The sequence below is a fragment of the Tenrec ecaudatus genome, chromosome 13 (genome assembly GCF_050624435.1).
Source record: "Tenrec ecaudatus isolate mTenEca1 chromosome 13, mTenEca1.hap1, whole genome shotgun sequence".
Taxonomy (NCBI): Eukaryota; Metazoa; Chordata; class Mammalia; order Afrosoricida; family Tenrecidae; genus Tenrec; species Tenrec ecaudatus.
The window spans coordinates 46732931-46754457 of NC_134542.1; the positions used below are offsets into that span (position 1 = coordinate 46732931).

Below are 21527 nucleotides of genomic sequence, written 5' to 3' on the forward strand. Positions count from 1 at the left end.
AGGCGGGGGCTGTTTACTAAGACTCTGCTGTTGCCGGGGCTGGAGTTCGATCATTGTAAATCAAACCTGGAATCAGGCAGACTGGGACTCCCATGAGAGTCGCTAAACATTCTCCCACGTTATCACTTCCATAATAGAATGGCCCGCCGTGTCCCTGTCCCGGTGGCAAAGAAAGGAGATGTTTCCTAAGAGGAAAGTAGGTCTTCCTGAGTCCAACACACAGCTGCATCCCGGAGCTTGGCTGCTCTGCGAATCCATTTCCTATCTGGAAGGCAAGACCGGTCGGTCAGGGAAACGGCAGGAAAGAGTCAAGCAGGAAATGCGTTGCGGTGACATTGTGTGCAGCAGAACTTCACCGCCATAGCCTCCAAGTGTCGGCCCCTGAGCCCTATTGATTCTCCCCAGGAGTTAATGCTTTCTTCCCTAGTCTCAAGCTTATGGCAATGGGCTGGCTGGTCCCTAGGTACCCCCGCCTGCACACCACTGCCAGCGCAACCTTCCTAAAGCGCCCCTTCCATCATGTTGACCTTCCTATCACCCTGTGCTCAAAAAGCATTCAGGACTCCCCAATTGCCTAGAAGATAAAGGCAGACTCCTTGGACTGGAATGGAGGCCCTTTACAATCTGTCTAGAGGGTTGTGGGCCGCCACTTCCCATAGGGAATGTTCATTCCAATCAGAATGATCGAATTGCAGCCAGCCTCCAGCAAAGGGCATTTCCCCAGGCCATTCGTTCTACCACCCTTCTCAGTCAGTCTAAATCCTCCTCCCCCTCCTCCGCCCAGCTTGTGAGCATTATCAAGGGTTGTGTGGAAGTTGGAGCTAGGGACCTGGTACTGACTCTCCATGGCTTCCACTCTTTTCTCACCACTGAGTTTGGGCTCCCTCCAAATCCATTCTGCTGATGTTTGGGGATCAATGCGTCGATGTTTTCCAATCCATGTGTTGAAACACCTGGCCCTGCCACCACATGCCTGTCACTAGAAACAGGTTGCACGTGAAGAAAAGCTGCTCTGGGATTCTGTACATTATGAAAGAATATTACCTTTCTGAAAGCAGAATGAAGAGGGGACTTGGAAATGATTGAGTGGAGCGGAGTAGCTGTGGTTTCTCAACAGGTGATCCGCTGCGTGAGACAGAGCTAAGGAACTTGCCTAAACACTGATCTCTAAGTCCACCTCCAGACCTGTCGCATTAGAGTTTCTCATGATGAGGTAGAAGAAACAGGATTTGTACTTTAGCCCCATGGGTGATTCTTACATAAGCTACCTTTGGGGAATCGCTAAGACAATCTTAGATGGGTGAGAAATGATATCTGATCCACAGCAACACAACCATAGCTGGACATCAGAAGCACCCACAGCATTTTTTTAAACTTCCAGAATGTAGACAGTGTGGGTTAGGCATTCGTCTGCTAACCCCAGAACGGCAGTTCAAACCCATCAGCCCTTCCAGGGCAAATGGTGAGTCTTTCTGTTCCTAACATATTTGTAGTCTCAGAAGCACTTTGCCCTGGAGGGCTGCTGCTATGTGTTGGACTTGACGACCTGGCAGTAGCTGTTGGCAGCAGGAGAGAGCCCAGTCTGTCTACCACAGAGCTGCTGTGGTTTCCAACTGCCTACCACTTGGATTGCAGCCCAACTCGTAACCATTATACCACCAGAACTTTTTTTGGTTTGTTTTAGATCATTATATGAGTCACGCCCCCAAAATAATCCAAACCAAACTCACTGCCATTGAGTCAAATCTGTATAGGGTCTTGTATAGGGTTCCTGAAACTGTAGCTCTTCAAGGGAACTGACAGCCTTATCTTCATCCTATGGAGTGGCTGGTGGGTTTGTACTTTTGACCTTATGATTAGTAGCCAAATGCTCATCCATCGTGCTAACATTGCTCTTGTGGGCTCAGAACAGCCCTCTATAGCAAATGTTCTGTATTGGGTAACAACCATCTGTATTTTTGAAATATTCCACAAATTATCTAATTCCCTAACCAGGGTCAGGAGCCACTGACCAGAATTTAATTATAACCAAGATTTATTGGGTAATCGCAATTTCTCAGGAACTCTTATAGCGGTGTATATATGTCATATCATTTAATCCCCACAATCCTGAGTTACTATCTTAATATCACAGGTAAGGATTCTAAGACTCAACCTTAAGTAACTCATCCAAAGCCATGCAACTGGTAAATAAGAAGGCCTAAATTAAGCACAGGTTGGCTACCAGAGGTGAGTTCCATTCGCATTTGCCCTATGCCTTTATTTCATTAGGCATCGATCAATGCACAGCCATCGCTCTCTTCCCCAGCAAACTTCTCTTGCTCAGTCTGTAACTCTAGTATTTGGAAGTTGAAAATCAAGGGGTGTGCAAATAATTAAAGCACTTGCCTGCTAATAAAAACATTGGAAGTGCAAGTTCACCCAGATATATCTTTAAATAAAGGCCTTGTCATCTACTTCCCAAGAACATATCCATTAAAAACCCTATGAAGAACGCTTCTCCTGTGTCACCATGAGTCAGAATCCACTTGACAGGAAATGGTTTAGTTTTGCCATTCTTGTTAGAGTTTTGGCACCACCCAAGAGAAGATAAACGAACAGGTGTTCAGCTGTTTGCCTATTATCCTAAACTTGTTTCAATGAGTAGATCTCAGGCCTCACACGATCCTCCTTAGTTAATAGAACCCACACCTGTGCTTGGCCTCCTTAGAGAGAGGTGAATTTTAATGGCAGCTACGCTTTTCCCAGGTACAGGAAAAGCCTGGCCATTGTTAAAAAAACTGAATTCAGCCCAGGAAATAGCTATGGGTAGAGCTTTATTCCTTTCCTAGGTTTCAAACGAGGCATCATGTTGTCAGTGGACACCTCCTCCAAAGCGCGTGAGTCAACACTGACTGGAAAGCGCTGACCTCGGGTTTCAAACTATGATTTCCTCCACCACAAATGAAAAAAGAAAAACCCAAGCTTACCTATGTTGTTGAAAGGAATTTTATGAAGCTCCTTCCTGGATGGTCGTTTTCCACCTTTTGCATTCAGGATTTTAGTTTATGAACATGTTCACATCTTTTACCTGACCATGAGCCAGGCACTTTAGTCTTCTTTCTACAGATTAGAGGTTTGTCTGTTAAGTTCCAGCAAAAGAAGTGAGGCGAGAGGTAATTAGGTAAGTAGGCTTAAGCTCTCACAGAGCCCTGACTGGAGCAACATCTGTTATTAATGTAATGAAGCTAACCCATTGCAGTTCTGATAGGTAGCAGAGACAGCAGCTCTGACCCCTTGCCTTGGCCAGGCCAGAGGTGGTCTGCATAAGAGCGCCAGAGATATACGGGTTCAAGGGAAACCACAGTCAACTTTCATAACCACCATGCAAAGCCAACCTCACTGGTGGGTACTTGGGTGCTTTACCGTGATGAGGAGGCTTTTTATGATCAAGATTCAGTGTGGACACAGATTCAAGGACTTTGGAAGAGAAGTAAGTGGCGGGCATGTTTCATAGATGAAAGGAAGTGTCGTGAAATGAGAGGGCAGCCACACACCAGACACATGAATAAGTAATTTGCTCCCTGGCAGGGCTGGTCTCCTCCCTCTGCAGCAGTCGCTCCTTGGCCTCCCTCAGCACACAGGAAAGGTTTACTTAACTCATTACCCATCGCTGTGGGAAGAACCATTTCCAATGAGTCGGGGAAGTAAATTAGTGTCAAGCCCCCTAGATGTGCAGGAGATAATCATAAATGTGTGTGAGTTGTCTTACATGCCGCCTTTTGCTTCCTGTAATTGAGCCTCTTCAGTTCACCAGCCAGTCTTTTAAAATTGTTAAATATTTCTCTTCTTTCTTGTAATTCAGGGAGCTAAGGATTTCAGTCAATTTTAATTTTCCTTGGAGGGTGTTTCATGTATTTCTACATAGAGACCCCTGAAATTATTATTTTCAAACAGGACTGATTCCTTTTCTTTGTATCTTAGAAGAAAAGAGATCCATATAATCGCAGTGTCAAGATGTCAAAAGACTGAGCTAGCTGGAAAAGAAAAGAAAACACAAAAACCTTTAAAACGGCATGCATGCAACCCTCAGCCTTACAGATTCCTGGCTCGTATAAAACACTTGTGACATGCTATAATTAACAAGTTACTCCTTTCAGAATGAATAATAATGTAATTATTTGCCAAAAACAACGAAGTAAGGACAGTTTCTGTTTTTAAAAATCTCCGCCTTTCATTTCTGTAGAAAGAAAAACTCTGGATTAATTTACATAAACTGCTAAAGCACAGAATGACCTGCAATTTCACTATTATGCTATATGCTAATTCTCTCACCTCTTTATCAGACAGAGCTTTATAGTTTTCAATGATTTGAAAACAGACAAGTCTGGACCATGGCCAAATTATGTTGGTGTCAAAACCACCTTGGAATAGCAGAGTAGTAGAAGTCACCTGGCTGGGAAAATCATCTTTTCACAGCGGGCCTTGGATGCCAGTGAGGCTACTACAGCCGGTGCTCTCCGTCCTTTGTCTTCATGAACACAAAGGGAGGCAGGTGACCCTAGTCTTTCAGGAGCCTCTGTCTCCTTCCTTAGAGACGCCACATGCCAAGCAGCACAGTGAAGTGAGAGGTTCTTGAATATACCCCTGATGATGTCGCCTGGTGCTGTATCAAGCACAATGGCTGGGCCTTTCATTCCTTCCGGGCTGCATCCCACTCTTCACTCATAAGTGCCTTCAACATGAATTGAAGGCCTGCTCAGAAGCACTGTATTGAATACCAGAATCTTAAAGGACAATAAGATGCCTTGTCTTTGAGAAGGTTGCAGAGAAGTAAAGATAAAGGCGTTTAAATGGATACATCACGAAGGGGAAGGGCGCAGTTACATCAAACACTTTCACATGCATGCAAGCATCCACGTGCACATGCAAAGGATCTTTGTTCACTTGCATTAACATGCAAAACTCTTCTATCCTATGAATCTGAACTTTGGAAAACTCTAGTCATTTATGAAGTTCTGAAATGGCAATTCAGCAAAAATACCTTACTACTGCCTTATAATATTGCATTTTTAGTAGAATTGTCTATGGTCTATGTGGGTTTTTTACCTGGAACTAAATTTAAATAAAATTTAATTTGAAGATAGATGATTTTTAACAATGTATTTGGGCTACTCGTAAATCAGTTGACTCAGCCTAATACCAAATATTTGTTCGGAATATCTTAAAACTGATAGTCACTAACACTTCCGAAAGAAACGAAAAGCTGGGATTGTTCGGAAAGGCAGAGCCTACCATTTGGGAGATTTACATTGATGAAGTCATGGGTCATATTCAAACAATAGAAATGGCCTTGTTTTCCACATGCCATGCATCCAGCGTGCTCTTGGCATGCCTTAATAGATCCAGCGAGGGGCCGATCTTGTGTGGAGATGTATCTGGAGTGGGAATTAGGCTCCTTCGTTCACATGTTCCTTCTTAGCACCTCCACTCTCTGATCTGTCACATGGACATGATAAAGTAGCTACCTCATCAGGATGCGGCAAGAATGACAGAACTAAGTACATACGAAGCACATAACACCGTGGCAGACACTGTCATTAAGTACACTACTATTATTGCTTTATTGCTATGATTATTATCTGACCCTCGGGTTCAGTTGCATATTTTATCTCAGTAAGGACATGTAATAGTTGGCATGATAATTAACTACTCTCTGTCGCTATCCTATGTTATTGTACTGATATAATCATTTTATTTTTAAAAATCTGCCAATCAATTGATTCCAACGCATAATGACCCACACGAGGTATAGAAATGCCACTTTGGGTTTCTGAGGCTGTAAATGTTTACCTCACCTGCCTCCCACCAAGTAGCTGGTGGATTTGAACTGATAACCTTGCCACCAGTGGCCCCCCTTTTTTGGTGGGATAATGAGGGCAACGTATTTTTTTCTCTAAGAGTGTAAAAGGATTGCTAATATGTGTATTGGATTAGTCACTCGGGTGTCATTATGAGAGGTACATGAGCAGTCTTGAGTTTTGTGGGAGTGACCAGGACGACTGCCACTGCCCACAGCAGTCGAGCCATGACCGTGGAACCCTAAGTGTGCATTTTTTAAAATGTTGTTTTTGTTTTCAAATGAATTACATTTAAAAGGCTTAGATGAACAAAACATAGTAAATAATGATCCTACCCACATGGTGTGCGGTTCTTGTGTAAACATCTAAAGGAAGGATCCTCAGTGAGCTCGTTAGGTTTCCCTCCCTTGAGCTGCATGCATTTTAAGCAATTTAAATAAATCCTTGAAAATTCCTTTGCCTATTAAGATTTTGGGGGGAAAAAGAAAAGATTTCTCCAGAAACATTCCATTTTCAATTATTGCTGAGATTCATAAAGAAATGTTTTCAATCCTGCACTAATTAATATACACAAGGCAATGGGAGTGGAGGGGCTACTGACAGACATGGAGTCAATGTTGGCTCATAGCGACTCCCTGTGGATTTCAAGACTACAGCTGTTACCGGAGTGGAAAGCCCAGTCTTTCGCATGTGGAGCTGCTGTGGTTTCAGACTGCTATGAGAATCGCGGTGCAGCGTGACCCGTGTACCACCGGGGCTCCCATAGATGAGAGAGGGCAAAGGGGAGAGTTGGACGATCTAAGTGAGATTTAGGCAACTGTAAGCCATCCTCCCACAGTGCTCACATACAGCACAAGGATAATCACTTCAATGTGGGGAACCCATTTGTCTCTTTGAGATGGGAGTGAAGGTGTCAAATTCCACAACATTTCCCTTATTGATCCAGTTATTTTTCATTTTCATTCACTTATTCCCTGAATGTTTTTGATTAAGGATGCAGGAAACAGGGATCCCCCCACCCCCCGGATGAAGCAAACCTTGAGGGAAGGCCTGTGTGTGTCATGCTAGGAGAGAAGAGGAAAGAGGGAAAGATGTTGGCAGTGGGGACGTTGAGACACTTCAGCAAACAGAACTCAAGCTACAAAAGAAAGCCGCCAATCAGAACAGGAGTGTTTGTACTATATGCTCAGCAAGTGTTTCCCTTGGCAATTTGGCTTACTTGGGGGCAGTGACAGGTCAGTGGTTGAATCATTGCCCTCCATGTAGGAGACCCAGGTTCATTTTCTACCCAGTGTATTTTAACCACTACCAGTACTTAGTAAAAGATTGCTTGTTGTGCTGCTTAATAGCTTTCAGTGGAGTGACTAAGAGAGACTAGGAAGAATGGGCTGGTAATCTACTTCTGAAAATCAGCTAACAAACAATCTATGAACTGCCACATTCAGTTCTGAACTGTTTGTGGGGATCACACAGCACCACTCCTGTGCTATCTGTCCTGTGCCCCATTGTGCCTGCGTCTCTGAGGGCTGGGGCCAATTTGACAGCGCTGATGCATAACGGGTTACTTGGCCAGCTGCTAACTGCAAGGCCAGCACTTCGAATCCACCAGCTGCTCCAAGGAAGAAAGAGGAGGCTTACTGCTCCCGTAACAACTTACAGTCCCAGAAATCTAGAGGAATCGTTCTGTGATATGTCAGAGTCCACTCGATGGAAAGGGGCTTGTTTGGGTTTCTGGTTTAAGGACTGCACCAGTACTGATCTGACTGTCGGTTGCACTGAGCTTACTTGCTGGCTTCTGTGACATTGTAAGCTACGTCACCAGAATAGCAAATAGTAGCTGCCTCCATGGTGGTGAATAGGTTTCAACAGTTTCCAGACTAGAAAGAGGAGACTAGCAAGAAAGACTAGGCTATCCAATTCTGAAGGATTTAAAATCAGGGAATGTATCATATCCTTTCACCATACTGATAAATTTTGTATGCAAGCAAATAATTCAAGTTTTGGACTATGCAAAGAAGCACTAGGCATCAGGATTGGATTAGCAACCTGTGATATTCAGGTGACACAATTTAGCTTGCTGAAGGTGGAGAGGAATTAAAGTAGTTATTGATGAAGATCAGAGAGTACAGCCATCCCTTATCATTTACAACCCAATGTATAGAAACCAAAATACTTACAATTGGAACATGGCATACGATCATGATAAACAGAAAAAAAGATTGAAGTATCAAAGATCTCATTTTAAGTCCCTCAATCAACATTCATGAAGCAGCAATCTAAAACTTAAATGAGGTATTTTCAGGGCAGATGTGCTCTACAAAATGTATTGAATCAAAAAGAAAAGCATATATTTAGAAAGCATTAAAGGAAGTTGAACCTGAGCAGCATATTGTGTCATGTGTTGGGCTACTAATTGCCTGGTCAGTCACTCAAATCCGTCAGACGCTCCACAGGACAATGATGGGGCTTTCTGCTCTTGGAAAGATGTACAACCTCGCAAACCCAGAGGAGCAGCTGCATTCTGACCCAAGGGGTCACTCTGAGTTAGTTGACTCAGTGGCAGTCATTTTAATTCTTTTTAAGAGGTAGCGTCTAGATTTGATTAAAGCAGTAAACAGTCAAGATTTGAGCTGCCTTGAAGTCAAAAGGAACCACATTTAGGGAAAGGAATTTCCCACCAGTGTTCAGTGTCACTTCAAAAACAATGGGTTTCTACTGGTTTTCACAGGTGCGCCTTTTACGAAGATCAATAAACCTCAGTCATTATAAATATCTTTTAAATCATGATACAAATTAGATTTTATTTTAATTTTTGAATTAAAAAGGTTCCTCCTACTCCTATTCCACAGTTTCTCCAGTGTACCTCCTACAGGCACGCCGAATTCATCAGTTTTTCTCTGTCGCCTTTCAAAAAATATTATGTAAATGTTCTGAAATATACACTACTTTTTTAACCCAAACGGTCACCCATTATTTAATACAAACTGTATGGATAACAAGACTGTTGCACAACGTCTTTTATTCAAATGCATACAAAAAAGAATCAAAAGCTCTTTGAACAAATAGGCAGCTCCTTGTAAAACTCTTGTGGAAAGTGATACTGTGCTCCCTGAAACAAGTGGGAATAGAAATACCTTTCAACCTAGCAAACCCTCTGCTGGACCTGGACCCCCAAGAAACCTAGGTCCCCATGTTTACTGTAGCAAAATTCACAGTAACATCAAGATAGAACAAGTACCCAATACCTATCAGTAGAAGAATCGACAGCGAAAATTCAGTACATGCACTGAAAATTCAGTACATGCATTGTATCCCTAAAAAACAGTGATAAAAACGTGAAACACCTCAAGACATAGTGGAAGCCATTATGCAAGTCAAGTCATTATGCAATCACAAAGGAAAACTCTTTTATGAGTCCACTACTGTAAGATAAAGACCGAAGCAAAAGTAGGCTTCTGCTCTCAGGTCATGCAGTCTCCAAATCTTGTCTCCCAGCAGCAAGGTAGTAAGGTTGCCTAGTGTCCACAGACAATAACTCTCCTCCTTGCTTGTATTTCATCGTAAAAGTCACTTTCACAGGGTAGGTCTCACCTCAGCCAGGGTCAGTCTCTCAAGAAGGGCAAAAGGGAGGAGAGCAAGCAGTTGCTGCCAGACAACATTGTTCTAAGCTCATCCCAAATCAACAAACACTTCTGCTAGAGTTGTTAGCAAACTTTACCCTGAATTTAAGTCAAGAGGTGCTGGGGTGGTAGGCGTATGTGTCTTGGAAAAGATAATTACATAAATTAGGAGGAGTGGCCTGCCATTGAGGAAAAGAATGTTTAATAATACTCATATTCCTAATTGAACTCTCTTCAGCTAGTTCCTCTCCGGTCCTTGTTGACCCAGGCTGTGTGCTACAGATGACTGGGATGTGAGACCCTGTCCGGTTGAGGTGTGAAGCATCCTTCAGAGGCCACACCAGGAGGATCCACTTTGGATACCTCATTAAACGAGCTGTGCTTTGCCTTACACTCACCTCTCGCAGATTTAAGGAACTGATGTGCTCCCTTGGCCTGAGAGCTGGAGTGGCCTCGTGGGAGAGGCAACCGATGCCTGCTCTCTCAGGGGTACCTAGAATTAGTGGTGGCTGGACTCTTGTTCAGAGCACTTGCTTTAAGGGGGGTCCAATGAATGGTCATTCAGGACGACATGTATTTACTATTTTCATGCTTTCTTTGCTTTTATATTGCATGTACTAGAGAGTAGGCATTGTGCTGCCTTTGTGAATAAATATTATTGAAAGTTTTGCACTATCACTAACCCTTATTGTTTGGGTAAGTAGTGTGCAGCCACTTAAGTTTTTCATCTGTAGAAGTGAATAATTCATGTATTGCAGTCTGAAACCCTGACCTATGCAGGTATATTTTCCTTTTCTCAACAGTGTTTCAAATTCGATACCATTGGCAAAATTAAAGATCCTATCAATAGAATTATCTATGCCCCCTGCAAAGAATTTGTAATGTTCGCTATTATAAAATAATTGCAATGTTTCTCTAAGGTGAACCAGAGTTATATATAAACCATAGATCTATCAATAGATTTGGGGTTTATACTTAGTCATAGCCCTACTCTAAGAACAATTCGTTCTTATGACATGGCTGTACTCAATTTTTGTTCTTATGAAAAGGATCGCCTAAGAGATGCATGCAAAGTGTGGTGAAGAAATCAGATGGTGCTCAACTACCAGAAAGCGTAGCGTTGCGGTCTTCGCGACTTGCCTTCAAACCAATAACCTTATAAATGAGGCATCAACTAAGTCCACGTGAGAGAAGCACACCAACTTGTATGATCCAAGGATTGTAAATTTAAAAATTCAAACCTTAGGAAAGAAATGGTATCAGTGTTTAAACTGCGAGCACCCACTTTGCTAAAGACTATGCATGAAGTAAAACCCCCAAATCCATTTGCGGGGTCCTCCAGTAACTTCGCTATCAGACAGCGAACCTGGAAAAACGGATTGTGCAAGAGGCAGCTAGGTTGAAGTGCAACACCTTTGCATTTGACCTCACTTTTGACCCACTTTAAAGTTGTTTCCGTTGTAATATTTGCTGCATTCTTTCTATTGAAGTTTGTCCGTTTCATTTTGTTGCTGTTTTGTTCAGCTTTCTTGTATGATTGTCTGCATATGAAACCCAGGATAGATAGCGCTATAGAAGCAGTCACTGGGGCTGGGTTGGGGGAGGCTGACGGGAAATGGGGAGCTAACTGCAATGAGCACAAGAAAGAAGAACCGGTTCTGAAATTGATTGTGGTGATGACTTCACAACTCCTCTTAAAGTGATTGAACTGTTAAATTGGATGAAACGGCAAACAGCTCTTGAGCTCAGAGCTTTACAGCAGAAATCATTTGTGGTAGCAATTGAATGTCCCCAGGAGCTATGGACAAAGGGCAACATCACCACAGAGGTAGCGCTGCCTCTCCGGAACGTCTTAAGTGACTACGTACTTAGATGTGGTGACCATTTGCCTTAGCTATCCGTGCTTAAATAGGTGAGTGTAAAAATAACCAAGTGTTAACTCAAGTAGCTCTCTTCAATTTTTGAAGGCACATTAGCACATTTTCTACTGGAATTTTAAAATGCACTAGACGGAATTCTGATACAAAACAACGCTCTGAGAAGGCCGGCTGTCGAGGAACGCTTACTCCCTCACTCAACACCCTATTACAATCAAGTCGTGGTTCTCAGGCAGCGAGTCTGGTGCTAGGCTGACTGCTAAGCAATATGGAATTCTAGACACAAACCCCAGAGTTCCTGAGCTCTTAAATCTCCTCTGAATCATACCCATTCTCTACCTTCTCTGGAAAATAAATAACACAGTAAGAATTTATTTAAGGAAATTCAGAACCTGATGAGATCCTAATGCACAACTTCTGTGAGTCAGCAAAGACACTCTGTGGCCCAAAGGACCACACCCAGAATGTCGGTCGAGAGAAGTGTCTGTTTCTACCATTTACTCGTTGCTTATGGCCTATGAACGACTGTTGTGAAGATTGAACACAGCAATGCATGTTAAAGCACTAGTAAATAGTAAACTGGTTGTTATTGTTGTTATTATATTTTAAGCCCAGCACAAAGTAAGAGGAGCATAAAATCTATTTTAAAAAGTAATATATATAACTAAAATTTTATGTAAAAATGAATACCTAGTCTTTTCCTCCATTTGAAACATTTATTTTCTAAAGCATGTTTGCATGTGCACACACACACATGCAAAACAACACAATATTCTCAGTAACAAATTGTAGCAAAATACGTAGTATTAGATGAACATAGGAAAAATGCACATTTATACTAAAATATCTAATTCTTGTATTTGAGATCACCCAATTTTTACTAACTCCTAGAAAATTTTTCAGATTATACAAAATATACTGAAAGGCATGAACAGCAAATCAACTTGTTTTTATTGTATTAAAAGTAGAAGAAGAAAGAGAATACTGCATATTTGGAAATGAGGTCCATTGGATATATTTCAAAGACCCATGAAAGCCCAGAAATTTTACGCAGTTATTTGCATGAGTATGACTATATCTCAGGGGAGGAATCTCGAGCTTTAATTTAATGCTTAAAGAGCTTTGGGACCCCAACTGTATTATAGATCATTGAAAATTCTGTTTTTCATATTTGAAACGCATTTCTATATTCATGAAGAAGTGAAAACTACTTCTTGGATTCCAAATAATCCACACATATTTGCTCTCTTTCACTTGTCCTCTGAATCCTACTCTGCTTCTTTGTAAAATGCATAGCACGGGAAGATCTCCTTTAAGGTAATTCAGAAGGTGGGTTACATGGCTGCCTGGGACTATTCAAATTCTGCAGGTCTCCGCATGGAAGTTTTATGCACATGTTTTTAAAGTTCTGGTGGCAGAGATTAACTGGTGATCATTTTCTGAGTTTCTCCTTTTCATTTTGTATCTATTGTGCAGTCGTTTGAAGTACTTCCTATTAGTACTCAGATGCTTCGCATTTCCGGGAGAAAAGGGGAAAAAATTCCCTGGAACAATATGACTCAATTTTGCCAACTTGCATTTTGCTGACCTTGCAAGTCTTTCACTTTGTGGTTTAAGTATAATGTGTTAACAGCACGATTGGTGTTACATTTTTATTTCCTCTCTCTCCCTTTAGGTGTGTGTGCAACATTGACTGCTCTCAAACCAACTTCAATCCCCTCTGTGCTTCTGATGGGAAATCTTATGATAATGCATGTCAGATCAAAGAAGCGTCGTGTCAGAAACAGGAGAAAATTGAAGTCATGTCTTTGGGTCGATGTCAAGGTAATGTTTATGCCAAAATTCATTTCAAAGAATGGTTTCAGTCTTTCTGCAGAAATGAAAGTGAAAACAATTCCTTATTAGGCAGCTTTTTTCATTTCTGAAAGACAGTTCTGGTTTCTATGAAAACTACCGAGTCTGCTGTAGCGTTTGTGTCCCTTATATAGGAGATACAGCACCAGTTCCTAGTTTCTTTTCCATATATTTGCCTTCGGAACAGAGAAGGCAACATTCAACAGACGACGTTATCCTTGCAGAGGAAAGAAGAAAATTGAAATAATTTTTAGCAAAGAATATCAGTATTTACTGTACAACTCTGAAATTAAAAGCAAATCACTTTATTTCATGTATTAAAATATTTCAAGTTCATTTTTGAACTTGACACATCAAAACAAAGATGTGTTAGAACATTTCATTTCATTTTTTGCTCAGAAAATAACCCCACATATTTTGAGTTAATTCTTTTAAATCATTTACCTCAGTTATAATTGCAAACATTTTCCTCATCCCACATTTTAACAAGCACTGGTATTTGCCTTCGGCTGGAAATCAAAAGTGCAAGTCTGTCCTTGTATAAAGATCGGGTGGAACTATCGCTGTTCGAATTCCATAATTGCTTTGAGCATATTGTAGGAGGTAAAATGAAGTTCGCTCTCTGAAAACAGCTAATCAATCTTTATTGCTGTTGTCATGTTTCAACCCAGATAACACAACTACAACTACTAAGTCTGAAGACGGGCATTATGCAAGAACAGATTATGCAGGTAAGCCATATTCTCAACTAAAAACTGCAAGAACAGATTATGCAGGTAAGCCATATTCTCAACTAAAAACTGCAAGAACAGATTATGCAGGTAAGCCATATTCTCAACTAAAAACTGCAAGAACAGATTATGCAGATAAGCCATATTCTCAACCAAAACCATGAATACTTCTAGAAAGGAGTCCTGGAGAAACATTGTCTCACACCTGATCCTAAATTGGATCTTGCAAGATTTCTGACATGCTAGTATTTTCTTGCTTATTTCAAGAGAATTTTTATTGAAGAGTTAATATCTGTGGAAGCAAATAGACAACTTTTGCCAGAGTTAAAGCAATTGTCAAAAGTGTCAGTAAGATATAATTAACTTGTTTTGACAGTGCAAATGGTATAAATGACAAAACATTTATCAAATTAATGGGCATCAGTGGAAATTAATGCAATTTTTGGCAGTGTATTGTAATAAATGCAAATGTTCTCTTTTGAATTTTATTAAAATCAACAATAATAAAGTGTGTTAGTCACTGAAAAGTGAGAAAGGACACATAATAATAACAATAAGGTTACTTCTATTTTAATACAAAGTAGAAAAGGTATATACAATCTATACTGAAAAAAATAAACTCTTAATTTAGAAACTGAACATCCATTCTAAGATATGAAAATTTATAAAGAATTTCATATGAAATAAAATCATTTATTTAGATGAACTGGAATTTTATTTGAGGACTATCTTTTTGCAATATAATTTTCCTAGTTTGAAAAATATGGGTATGGAAATGGAATTTTATAAAAATATCATGTTTTATAAAATTTAAGGTTAAATCAATAATAAAATTACTAGGTTATATATTAATGTTGCATAACATATTGTTTATGTTTTTAACATAGTTCTCAATGTTTTATAATTAAATGTTAAATATTAATGTTTTATGATTAAATTTATGTTGAATGTAGGAGATAGAATTTCATATCTTTCAATAGATGTACTACTTATATGTACTACTAGTCAATCTGTTTCTGAAGTTTCACTCTCTTTAATAATATTTCTGAGAATATATGTAAACTTTGATGAATTTGATCAGAAGTTTACTTTTAGATCAGAATTTTTAATACATATCTCAAATCTCTCAAATTTGGAAATGGTAAAAGGATTATTTTTATTTGCTGTCATTTGAATGACATATACATAAAATCTTTACCCACTAGAATTCTAGAATACACTGATACATGGTGAAATTCCAACCCATAACAATCCTATATATGAACAACAGAACAAAACACTGCCCAGCCATGTGCCATCCTTACAACGGTTACTATGTTTGAATTTATTGTTACTCCGGTGAGTCAATTCATCTTTTGGAAGTCTCTCTCTTTTCACCCTCTACTTTGCCAAGCATGACGTCTGTCCGTCTCCAGGGCCGCGACCCTTACCCTTCTGATAGCATGTACAAAATGAATGAGGTTCACTTTTAAGGAGCATTCTAGTTGTACTTCTTCAAAGATATATAATTGTTCACCCAATTGGTAGTCCATAAGATATTCAGTATTCTTTGTCAATACCATAATTTGAATCCATCTATTTTTACTTTTTGTCTTTCTTATTCATCGTTCAGCTTTCACATGCACACGAGGCAATTGGAAATCCCATGACTTGAATCAGGCTGATCTCAGCCCCCAAAGTGACCTCTTTGCTTTTAACACTCCAAAGATTTATTTTACTTCAGACTTTCCCAATACAAGATTGCAGCATCCGGAATGGAAGAAGGTTTATTAACCACCTAGGATAGGCAGATGACACAGCCTAGTTTACTGAAAGGGAGAACTTGGAGCACTTGCTGACGAAGATCAAAGATTGCAGACTTCAATATGGATTACAACTTAATGTAAAGAAATGCAAAATCCTTATAAATGGACCAATAGGGAACATCATGATAAATGGTGAAAAGATTGAAGTTGTCAAGGATCTCACCCTGCATGAACTCACAATCAATCCTCATGGAAACAGTAGTTAAGAGATTAAACAATGCATTGCATTGGGTAAGTCTGGTGCACAGACCTCTTTAAAGGATTGGAAAGCAAGGATGTCACTCTGAAGCCTAAGGGGAGCCTGAGCCAAGCCAAGGTATTTTCAATCACCTCATATGCATGTAGAATTGGAACATTGCATAAGGAAGACTGGAGAAAAAGTGATACATTCAAAGATTGAACAAATCTGTTTGGAAGATTGAACAAATCTGCTCACAGGCAAGGCTGGGAGACGTCACTGCCCATACCATGGGCATGTTATCAGGAGAGACCTGGGCAAGGACTTCATGCTTGAGTAAGTAAGGGACAGCAGAAATGTAGAAGATGTTTAAGAGATTAATTGATACAGTGCTGCGATAGGTTCTCAAAGAAGACAACTGCGAGCATGGATTAGCAATAGGAAATGTTTCCTTTGGTTGCACACGGTCGCTATCGGTCGGAAATGACAACATGGCGCCTACCCGCAACTAACGACAAATTGGTGCCTTTGTCTTATGCTGTTGGTGAAGAATATTAAACGTGCCAACGCCTCCAGAAGCAAACAGTCTGCATGGATGACGTACAGCCAGAACACACCTTAAGGGCAAGAATAGCACGACGTTATGGTGCATTCTTTGGGTATGCTATCAGGAAGGATGCACTCCTGTATAAGGACATCATGCTGGATAAAGTAGGAGGAGTGTAAAAAGAGAGGAAGATTAAGAAAATGGAGTGACAAAGTGACTCTAACAATGAGTTTAAGAGGAGCAAAGATTGTAAATATGGTGCAGGATTGGACAATGTTTTCTTTCCGCAATCAAGGCTGTTAATGAGCTTTCTCCAATCCTGATGCCTCATTCTTCCTCATATAAACGAACTTCTGGAATAATGTGCAAATAATCCAGGAAGTTAGATTATATGCAGAAGAATTTGGTATCATTGGAGATATGCACATGATACAACCTTGCTTGCTGAGAGTGAAGAGAACTTGAAGCAGTTGCTGAAGTAGATTAAAAAAATGGCAGCCTTCAATATGGATTATGGCTTAATGTTAAGAAAACCAAAATCTTCACAACCGAACCAATAGGTAACATCATGGTAAATGGAGCAAAATTTGAAGTTGTGAAGGAGTTGGTCTTGCCTGGATCCACACTCAACACTCATAGAAGCAGCAGTTTAAGAGACCAAATGCTAAGCTGCTGTAAGTAAATTTGCTGCATGAAACCCCTGTAGAGTATTGTAAAGCAAAACTATTACATTGAACTAAGATGCACTTGACCCAATCTTTTCAATAGCTTCATATCCATGTAAGCATTAGGCATTACATAAGAAAGACCAAAGAAGAATTGATGTATTTGAATTATGGTGCTGGAGAAGAATATTGACAATACGATGGACTGAGCAAAGGCCAAACAAATCCATCTGGGAAGGACAGCCAGGGCGCTCCTTAGGGACCAGGAGAGCAAGGCTGTGTCTTACCTGTTTTGGACCTGCTCTCAGGAGACACCAGTTCCTGGAGGGGGACATCGTGCTGGGTAACGTGGAGGGGCAGCTAGGAAGAGGAAGACCCACAATGAAAGGGGTTGGCAACAGTGGCTGCCACGTGGGCTCGGGCCGAGGCATGCGTGGTTGTAAGGATGATGACATGGGCTCAGGCGGAGGCATGCGTGGTTGTAAGGATGATGCAGGACTGGGCAGTGTTTGGCTCTGTTGGGCATAGAGTTCCTTTGGGTTGGAATGGACTCAATGGCACCGGACCACAGCAACAACAGCCATTCAGTTGGTCTGATAGCTGTCTTTCCAATGTCTCGGCGTGGACAAGGCTGCCCTTCCAGCATTGCGCCCTTCTTGCGACATTTCAGCTGGTATCCACCCAAGTCTGAGAACCTTGTTTCCTTTCTGCCTTCCGTGGAACTTGGACTTCTTTCAATACCATTGGTTCTTCCTTACATGCCACTTCCTAAATAGTTAAATGTTGATTTGGGGGAAGAGGGGGTTGCTACAGTGACTCTATGTATCTCTTCCATCTTCACTTGATGCTTTCTGCATCATTGTGTGTTTTACCCATAGAATTATTTAATAATCCAAATCAAGGAATATTAAATTTTTTCTCTGATTCTTTCAGCTTGAGAAATGCTGAATATGCTCTTCCCTTCTGGTTTCCAAATTTACAACTCATTACACATTTCATGGTTGTTCTTATTTGTCCTCTTGAGGTACCCTTTGAGATATTCTGTTCGCCCCTTGTACTTCATCATTTACTTTAGTTCTTTTAAGTCCCAGTGAAAATTTCAGTTGTTTTGACATCCATTTTGGGGCTCCCCCCGTTTTTCCTGTGTTTTCATGACCTTTTGCTTTCTTCGTGTAGCATGTTCTCATGTCATCCCCACACTCACCTGTCTTCAATCACTAGTGTTCGAAGTGTCCAATCCATTCTTGATCTGGTCTCTAATTTCATGTGTTCTATACTCAGGCGTTAGCACTCAGACATATATGTTTTATTTTCTGTAGCACTAACTTGAATTTGCATATGAGCCATCTATAGACTGTTCTGCAGCCAGGCCCTGGGCCAGCTCCAACTGGCCACCTGCTGCATTGTCTGTGATCTCAGATGTAGTTGACTTGAGTCCTGTGTGTTCCTTCTAAAGAGATGCATGCATGCAGCAAGTGCCCTCTATGTTCTTGACAGTGGTATTTGCAATGAGTAAGTCACTGATCGTGCAATATACTATCATGTAAACTTTGGCATCGTTCTGTCACCAAGGCCATATTTTAAAACTATCCTTTCTTTCTGTTTGCAACTTTCACATTCCAATATAAATTTAATGTATCTTAATAGCATGTTTGGTGAGTTACGGACTACAACAGTGGCTAAAAATCCTCAATCTTGTTATCTTTGGCATTAGTTGCCAGCACATAAATTTGAAAACTAGTCACAGTAATCGTTCTTCCTTACAGGTGGGTGGATTCGATCCCATTACTGGCAGCCTGTGCTTGATGATAGACGTCCTTCCCTTTGTAACTTCTGGCCGGGTTCCATTCCAGCCTCTATTTGTCCCGTTTCAGTTTTGATGACTTGCAGGTTTCCCAGGCTCAGACATTGTGTATTCTGCATTTCACTTGTTAAAATTTTGAGTCATGCCACCTTTCATCCCTGTCGTCAAGGTCAACTCTTTTTGAGGAGGCTCATTTTGCTCTACTATTGACTTGAGGTACCTGCAGACCTGAGGTCCTCATATTCTGGCATCCTGGTTAGACAGTGATGTGATATTGTTCATAAGAGTGGTTTTCATATAATTCTTAAAAGGAGATCACCAGAACCCTTTTCATAGCCTTAGATTGAAAGTTCTACTGAACCTATTATCCACAGGGGCCCCTGCTGGTATTTGAAATATCAGTGTCATAACTTCCAGAATTACATTAACAGAGAAACCGCCATTGTACAGCAAACTGACATATTACAACAAAAGTCAAAAACAATTCTTCATGAAAAGCACAGTGGAGTGGTGAGATAAGTTTGGGAAGAGCCTAACTAACTAACTGGACCCTTAATTTCTGAGCATCTCAGACTATGTGCACTATAAAATATTTCATAGGGAAACAAATGTATATATATATATATATTTTAACTTTTATTGTAGAGCTTTTCTAAAATATGCAAAATATAGACAAGTATAAATTAGTCTATATTTATATATAACTTAAATCTATTAATATCAATTCATTGCCAACAATGGCCAAATCACACCTCCATTTTCTTTTCCAATTTTCTGATTATAATGAAGAAAATCCTAGGAGCTGTAGCATGCCACTCATAAGAATTTTAGTACATGCCTAAAATATATAAATGGTATCTGAATAAAGTTATAATAATATTATTACACCTAAATATAATTTTCAACAATTTATTATGATACACAACTTTTATCAAACCTATTTCATATGCAAAAATTTTTTGCACATTTTATAGTAAAAGTGCTTTCAAGAATGCTCTTTAAGATATGCTGATCCACAAGGTAATATGAAAGTAATAAAAGAACAATGGGTAATACATATATAAGGCTAATAAAATTATTTTCAAATATAAATAAAAAAGAATAAACATTTTCAAACGTTTATAAAAATAGATAACTATGTGTGGCAGTATTATAAATCTCTATTTGAAATAATTTATTTTTACTCAGTTTTAAAATATGTGGAGGGTTCATAAAACTCACTTCAATAGAAGGAGTTGCTTACTAACCGCCACCCACCACATAATGTTGCTGTCTAGTAGATTCCAGCTCAAAGAGACACTAGGACAGAGGAGAAGGCTCCTTAGAGGTTTGAAGGCTGTGCATCTTTATGGAAGCAGATTTCTGCATCTGTTTCCTGCTGAGCAGCTAACGCAGGTGATTTTAAACCATTGCCTTTTCAGTTAGCAGTGGAGCTTTAACTGCTTAAGGCTGAAACTTAAAATGTGTTTTTACTTATAAAGTAGTTCACTTAAAAAAACAAAAGCCTTCAAAATACGGATGCCATCCTCTATGTTCCCTGTAGAGCCATCATCATTGGATTCCACAGGTAATCGAATCTCTAAGAACAAGGTGTCCCATAAGCAAGGAGCTCTTCAAATGAATTAGTACCAATGCATACATATAAGCATTTTATGAAATTATATCAGTATACATCATAGGAAAAAAATTATCATTTTTTGGTTATCATTCTGTATTATGTATTAATAGGTTTTTTATTTGATAAACATTCAGAATTCACTTGTGGTTTCAAAAGTAACTTACATGGTCTTGATTTCAAAGAGATATCAGTGCTTTTAAATGATTTTTTTAATTTGCCATGAGGAGGGAAAAAATTATTTAATGCATAAAATAAAACTATTCAGACAATCAGTGTGACCAGTCACTAGATTTACTAAGTAGTTCCCAAAGGAAACCTTTGATATAAAAGTTCGAAAGTACATCTTGTTGAAATCTGAAATGACGACAGAAACTAAGACAATGTCAAGTGGACGTGGGAGCCCTAATGAGACAAGGCTTGCACACTGTAAAGGTCTCCCTTTCCTCTTTGGGAATGGAACTATATCTCCACAGAAGAGTTCAGAGAACTCACCACGAGTTCTTTTCAGGTAGCATATCTGTAGATATGCTTATATTTTCCAGTTTTGTACTGACAACTGAAGCTATAATGACTCTACATACCTGTGGTATCATCATCAGTTTTCTTTCTTTTCATTGAGCTCCCAAATACATAGAGCTACCAACGTGACTACTTTCGTGCTTCTCTGCTTCTTTAAGATCAATTTCTTTGTAGAGGGCATTTAAACTACACTAACATTTGTATAGTTACACTCACTCCTCTATTGTTTCCTTGTTTCCTCATCCCCAAATATTATTTTGTAAAAAAAAAATTAAGCTTACAGAAAAGTTGAAAAGTAATAGGATGAATGCGTGAATATTTTTCACCGAGAGTTGAAATCATGAGGTTCCAGAGGCCAAATTGTTATGTGAAAATCTGTGTTATGTAAAAATGGAAGCTGATCACATGAGTACAAATCTGAGGATGATTACGTCATCATGTGCCTTCTAAGCCACCATGAGCCGTGGGC

The 21527-nt window shown here is 39.9% G+C and overlaps 1 protein-coding gene across 1 annotated transcript in view; it reads left to right on the top strand.

The window, feature by feature from the left end:
• TMEFF2 (transmembrane protein with EGF like and two follistatin like domains 2) overlaps positions 1 to 21527 on the top strand; it is a 293002-nt gene that overhangs the window by 221886 nt on the left and 49589 nt on the right. The window contains exons 6-7 of the mRNA XM_075528996.1: positions 13013 to 13161; positions 13863 to 13922. Of these exons, the coding sequence (XP_075385111.1) occupies positions 13013 to 13161; positions 13863 to 13922 (209 nt within the window). The remainder of the gene's footprint in view (positions 1 to 13012; positions 13162 to 13862; positions 13923 to 21527) is intronic.